The sequence below is a fragment of the Arachis duranensis genome, chromosome 1, assembly GCF_000817695.3.
Source record: "Arachis duranensis cultivar V14167 chromosome 1, aradu.V14167.gnm2.J7QH, whole genome shotgun sequence".
Taxonomy (NCBI): Eukaryota; Viridiplantae; Streptophyta; class Magnoliopsida; order Fabales; family Fabaceae; genus Arachis; species Arachis duranensis.
In genome coordinates, this window is record NC_029772.3 from 105,344,487 (window position 1) to 105,350,802 (window position 6,316).

The 6,316-nt window shown below is 43.2% G+C and overlaps 1 protein-coding gene across 1 annotated transcript; it reads left to right on the forward strand.

The window, feature by feature from the left end:
* Positions 1–3,842, forward strand: LOC107467713 (protein QUIRKY). The gene has a single exon (XM_016086882.3). The coding sequence runs from the start codon at positions 385–387 to the stop codon at positions 3,553–3,555; it is 3,171 nt and encodes a 1,056-aa protein (XP_015942368.1). The 5' UTR covers positions 1–384; the 3' UTR covers positions 3,556–3,842.
* Positions 3,843–6,316: the final 2,474 nt, after the last annotated feature.

A 6,316-nucleotide genomic window follows, 5' to 3' on the forward strand; every position in this document is an offset into this window, starting at 1 on the left:
AGAAGAAGTAACGCTGAGGTGGATAACGAACATGTAGTGGAGGAAGAGAGAAAGAAGAAGGAAGGAAAAAAAGTTGGAAAGAAAAACCTTCGCGAGAGAGCATGGAATCTTAATCTGCCCACTGTCATCACAACCATCTCCAAAATCGAAATTCCGAATTCCGAATATAAAAAATAAGAATAAAAAAGAAAATAATAAAAAAAATTAAAAAAGGCACACCATAACACCAAAAACAAACCTTTGTTTGTTTTCAATTTTCATTTCCCCAAACCCAAACACCCCATCATCAAAACAATAGTACCACTCACCGCCATCAACGGCCACAGTGTCTTTCTCTGTGTGAGAGAGAGAAATACATCATTCCAAGGCCAACAAGATGAGACCATGACGACGCCATTAAACCTTCAGCAGCAGCAGCATCAGCAGCTACAGCAGGCGGCGAGAACCGTGAGGAGGGTGGTGGTGGAGGTTGTTGACGCTCGCAACCTTCTTCCGAAAGATGGACAAGGTAGTTCGAGCCCTTACGTGGTTGCGGACTTCGACGGCCAGAGGAAAAGAACCACCACCCGGTTCAAGGAGCTGAATCCGGTTTGGAACGAGCCCATGGAGTTCATAGTCTCCGACCCGGAGAACATGGAGTTCGAGGAGCTCGAAGTTGAGGTCTACAACGACAGAAAGTTTGGTAACGCTAGTGGGAAGAAGAACCATTTCCTTGGAAGGGTGAAGCTGTACGGAACACAGTTCGCGAGGAGAGGGGAAGAAGGCCTTGTTTACTTCACTTTGGAGAAGAAGAGTGTGTTCAGTTGGGTAAGAGGTGAAATCGGACTCAAGATTTATTACTATGACGAGTTGTTGCCTGAGGATGATAGGCCGCCGCAGGTTCCGCCACCTGAGGAGGGTGGACCGCCGCCGGAGCAGGAGCAAGAGAGGGGGAGACCGCATGGGGTAACGATTGTGGAGGAAGGGAGGGTTTTTGAAGGTCCAGGAACAATGGAACCGCCGCAGATGCATCCACATTGTATGCCTTTTCCTGAACCACAGCCTCACTCGCCGCGTGTGGTGGTGGTGGAGTCTCCGCCGCCAGTTGTTCACGTTCATCACGATCCGCCACAGGGGACGGAGATTGGCGGTGGAGGTGCTGGTTCTGGTGGTCCGCCGGAGATGATGCAGTACCCTCCTCCCGTAGGCCCGGCGGCGGCGGAGGTAAGGAGGATGCAGGCGGTGAAAGGGGAGAGAGTGAGAATTCTAAAGAAACCAAACGGCGCCGGCGATTACTCTCCGAAGGTTATTCCGACGAAGCAACACGGCGGCGTTGAGTCCGAACGTGTTCACCCTTACGATCTGGTGGAACCAATGCAGTACTTGTACGTCAGAATCGTGAAAGCTCGAGGGTTAGCACCAAGCGAGGGTCCGTACGTTAAGGTTCGAACGTCAAGTCACTACGTGAAATCGAAACCAGCGAGTTACCGTCCCAACGAACCCAACGACTCGCCCGAGTGGAATCAGGTCTTTGCCTTGAGCTGCAACAAAACTGATGCTAACACCGCCACATTGGAGATCTCAGTTTGGGACTCACCGTCGGAGAATTTCCTCGGCGGCGTTTGCTTTGATCTCTCCGATGTGCCAGTTCGTGACTCTCCCGATAGCCCACTTGCTCCGCAGTGGTACCGTCTAGACGGTGTTGCCGCCGATCAGATTCCGGGAAGAGTTTCCGGCGATATTCAGCTTTCTGTTTGGATTGGAACTCAATCTGACGATGCGTTCGCTGAAGCTTGGATCTCAGATGCGCCATACGTGGCTCACACGCGCTCAAAGGTATACCAATCACCAAAGCTTTGGTACCTGCGCGTGACTGTAATCGAAGCTCAAGACCTAAGCATTGCTCCAAATCTGCCACCATTAACGGCTCCAGAAGTTAGAGTGAAGGTGCAGTTAGGGTTTCAGTCAGGTAGAACAAGGCGAGGGAGCATGAACCACCATAGCCTGTCGTTCCACTGGAACGAAGACCTTCTCTTCGTCGCCGGTGAGCCTCTAGAAGATTCCATGATTCTACTTGTTGAAGACCGGACGAGCAAGGAACCTGCACTCTTAGGCCACGTCGTGATTCCATTGACATCAATCGAGCAGCGAATCGACGAGCGCCACGTGCCTGCGAAATGGTTCCCCTTAGAAGGAGGTGGAGGTGGTGGATCCTACTGCGGGCGAGTTCACCTCCGTCTCTGCCTAGAAGGTGGCTATCACGTGCTCGACGAGGCCGCTCACGTGTGCAGCGATTTCCGCCCCACTGCGAAGCAGCTCTGGAAACCACCGATCGGAATCTTGGAGCTGGGAATCCTCGGCGCCCGCGGCCTCCTTCCGATGAAAACAAAGGGCCCAGGGAAGGGCTCGACCGATGCTTACTGTGTAGCCAAGTATGGCAAGAAATGGGTCCGAACCCGCACCGTTACGGACTCGTTGGATCCACGTTGGAATGAACAGTACACATGGCAGGTCTATGACCCCTGTACCGTTCTAACCATTGGAGTCTTTGACAACTGGCGCATGTTCGCTGACGTGGCAGAGGACAAGCCAGACTGCCGCATAGGGAAGGTACGCATACGAGTATCTACGCTGGAGAGCAACAGGATCTACACAAACTCATACCCACTATTAGTCCTCACACGAAGCGGGCTCAAGAAAATGGGTGAAATCGAGTTAGCCGTCCGGTTCGCCTGCCCATCATTGTTGCCCGACACGTGTGCCGTCTACGGGCAGCCTCTTCTCCCCAGAATGCACTACCTCCGCCCCCTTGGCGTGGCGCAGCAGGAGGCCCTCCGAGGTGCCGCAACGAAGATGGTAGCGCAGTGGCTGGCGCGGTCGGAGCCGCCGCTGGGGCACGAGGTAGTACGTTACATGCTTGACGCAGACTCGCACGCATGGAGCATGAGGAAGAGTAAGGCCAATTGGTTCAGAATCGTTGCGGTTTTGGCTTGGGCCGTTGGGCTTGCAAAATGGTTAGATGACATAAGAAGGTGGAGGAACCCAATAACAACGGTTCTGCTTCACGTTTTGTATTTGGTTCTTGTTTGGTACCCTGATTTGGTTGTCCCAACCGGGTTCTTATACGTGGTTCTTATTGGAATTTGGTATTACCGCTTCAGACCAAAGATACCAGCCGGGATGGATACCCGGTTGAGCCAGTCGGAAGCGGTTGACCCTGATGAGCTTGACGAGGAATTTGATACTATGCCGAGTTCGAAGCCCGCAGAGGTGATTCGGGTTCGCTATGATCGGTTGAGGATGCTTGCGGCCCGGGTCCAAACGGTTTTGGGCGATTTTGCTACCCAAGGGGAGAGGGTTCAGGCCCTTGTGAGTTGGAGGGACCCACGGGCGACAAAGCTGTTCATTGGGGTGTGCCTTGTTATTACTATAATACTGTATACGGTGCCGCCCAAGATGGTTGCGGTGGCGTTGGGTTTTTACTTTTTGAGACACCCAATGTTCAGGGATCCCATGCCGCCGGCGAGTTTGAACTTTTTCCGGCGACTTCCCAGCTTGTCTGATCGGTTGATGTAGATGATCCAAATTCAACAGACTAGAATTTTTCTTTTTCTTTGTTTTATTATAGTTTTTTATTATTTTTTTAATTTCTCTATATTAAGTGACAATTTTTTGTTAGAGAAGAACATTTATTTAATATATATTGGAATAGGGATGAATTGATGGGTGACAAATTTTTTATTATTATTATTATTTTAGAGTTGAAAAAGTTGTGAAGCTCAAGAAGGAGGAGTGATAAAAGAAGTGGAAAGTTACTGGCTGTCATCATTTATTTTTTGCTGTAATGAAATTGATTTAATACTTGTACTAGGAGTAGGAGTAACTATGGTAGTACTATTCAATGCTCGAAATAAGAGAAAGGCACAAAAGAGGGAGCAGAGTGTGCGGAAATTTTTTGGCTGTATGCCTTAATTAGTGGTGGGGAGACTCTAATGAGGGCACATGTTATGTAACTTCAATTAAAAGTAAATTGTTACATGTGTAATTTCAATTAGCTACTTAGTGATTTTAATTTACACATCATTGTTATTTTTTTTTTTTCATGGCTTTACTTCTATGTTGTCAAATTCTGACTTTAAATTGTTAGGGTGGAAATAAAAAGGTAGAAATCTTTGGAGTGCATAGTATGGCTTGTTCCGAATCCATCCAAATGGAAAAGTAAAGGGAATGAATGCATAGCATAGCGTAGGCTTAGACAGCCACATGACACCTGCAAATTGTAAACCTAAAATTCAAACCAAGGCTCTGCATTCATCAGCTTTTGTGGCATAAGTATGTCCGTCTTTACAGAGGATGGAGTGAGTGACTATGAAGGATTATTAAAATTAAAAATAATTTTTTTATATTTTAATAATATTAGAAGTATTATTAAATAATAAAAAATATTATTTTAATTTTAATAATATTTTTTAAAATATTATAATTATTGTAACTACTATAATATAGAGATACTACAATGACTCTGATAATAAACCTCAAAACAAAAATTAATTAATTAAGTTCATAGAGAGAGTATAGTCAATAGTGGCCGTGCTTTTAATTTGGGCCACAAATTTCTAAAAAGACGTACCCTGCCTCTGCACTGTATATGCCACTCTCTCTAGTGTGGAAACCAGTCATGAGTATTTGCTGTCAAGATTTTCTCAATGATTTTTTGTGTGGATTGCAATGAGCAATGCAATCTAATCCATACCCTAATATTGTATGCGTAAAACATATGGGGAAGTGTGGCAATATTAGGATTATCAACCATGAAATTGATAGTAAAAGACGTTGATTTGATAATTTAAAAAAGGTTAATAAATAAGGATTATGAACCATGAACTTGGGTTATGGCTAGGCGTGGACAGCGGAAACTAGTATTTTATTTTTTTTTTGCTTGAAAAGGGGCATTGACTGTTGTGGATGTCCAAGGAACCAAGAGTGATGCCATGCTCCAAGATTTGTTTATTGCTAGTAGAGTAGTAGTAGTATTTTAGTAGGTTGCAAATCTTTGTCTCCCATACAAGACAATTACAAGTTGGACACCCCTAGCCCTAAGATCCTGGTGATATGTCCTTAACATTTGAGTAAATGTTAAGTGTATATTTTGTGTCTACTTAAACTACTTATGCATCACATGCACTGGTAAAAGAATAAATTAAGCTGCAGTAGTATGGTACTTCCAGGAAATTTACCACGTCTTTTTAGGCTTGTTTTTTTCTTTCTTTTCATGGATTGGACCGTTTTAGGTCTTATATTGGAACTTTATTGCAAAACCCTTCGGTAAATTTGGGCTTCACCAAACAGTAACCTTTATTGCCCAGTGTTGATAATTGGCGAGTCATTCATTGTCTTTGATTATTATTCATCTGAATGACCATAATTTACTTTGGGTCAAAGAAACAAAATATTTGGGCCTTTGGCTCCTTTGTATATAAAGAAAAAGTAACAAAATATTTAAATACTGTTTGAAAATTTAAATAGAATTTTTTAACTTATTACTACAAGCTTGATTATGATATCTTCATTATTGATTTTAATTATAACAGGATATGATAAATGATAGGAAAGTTATCGGGCGTATCTAGGAATACCGGTGTTCCAGTTATTTTAATCGTTGATTTTAATTAATATATATTATATATATATTTTATAATCCATATCAACGGATAAAACAACTGGAACACCGGTATTTCCAGTATACCTGATAACCTTCCTAAATGATAACATATGCCAAATCAGAAAGTGGTAGAGAAATCATAAATCCTAAAGTAAATGTGTCAGTAATCTAGGTCTCAGTGTCTCACACATAAAAGAATTGACAAAGCATTGAACTTATTTTTGTTTGAGAAAGTTATTGCAACATTCTCTTGTGAAATCGTTTCAGTGGCAGTGCATTGTTCAAACTTCACACCATAGTAACCATGACTTCGAGGTTACTCAATCATTAACACGAGAGCTATTGTGTACCCTGATTAAGAACAAGCGCAACGGTAGAGAAAATCAGAGTAATGCCTAAGGATTTGTCCCATTCATAACAATCATAAAGCTCATTAGAACTAATTAATTATTTTAGTAATATTTTAGCATAGTAGTAGTTAAACAACGACAAATTGTTTCCAAATAATATAATATTATATCTAAAAATATTAAGAACCATATAGTCAGCTTAACCTTAAAGTAATAATCATTGAATAATATAATGGTTAGCCGTTAAAATTTCCATTTCTTTTGTTGTTTGAAAGATAAATAACAACCCTATTTAAGGACAATAGAAAATGTACAAGAGGCAGAG

What these genes read in the sequence shown, in the direction of transcription:
- LOC107467713 (XM_016086882.3), top strand. Translation starts at nt 385, where the DNA reads ATGACGACGCCATTAAACCTTCAGCAGCAGCAGCATCAGCAGCTACAG.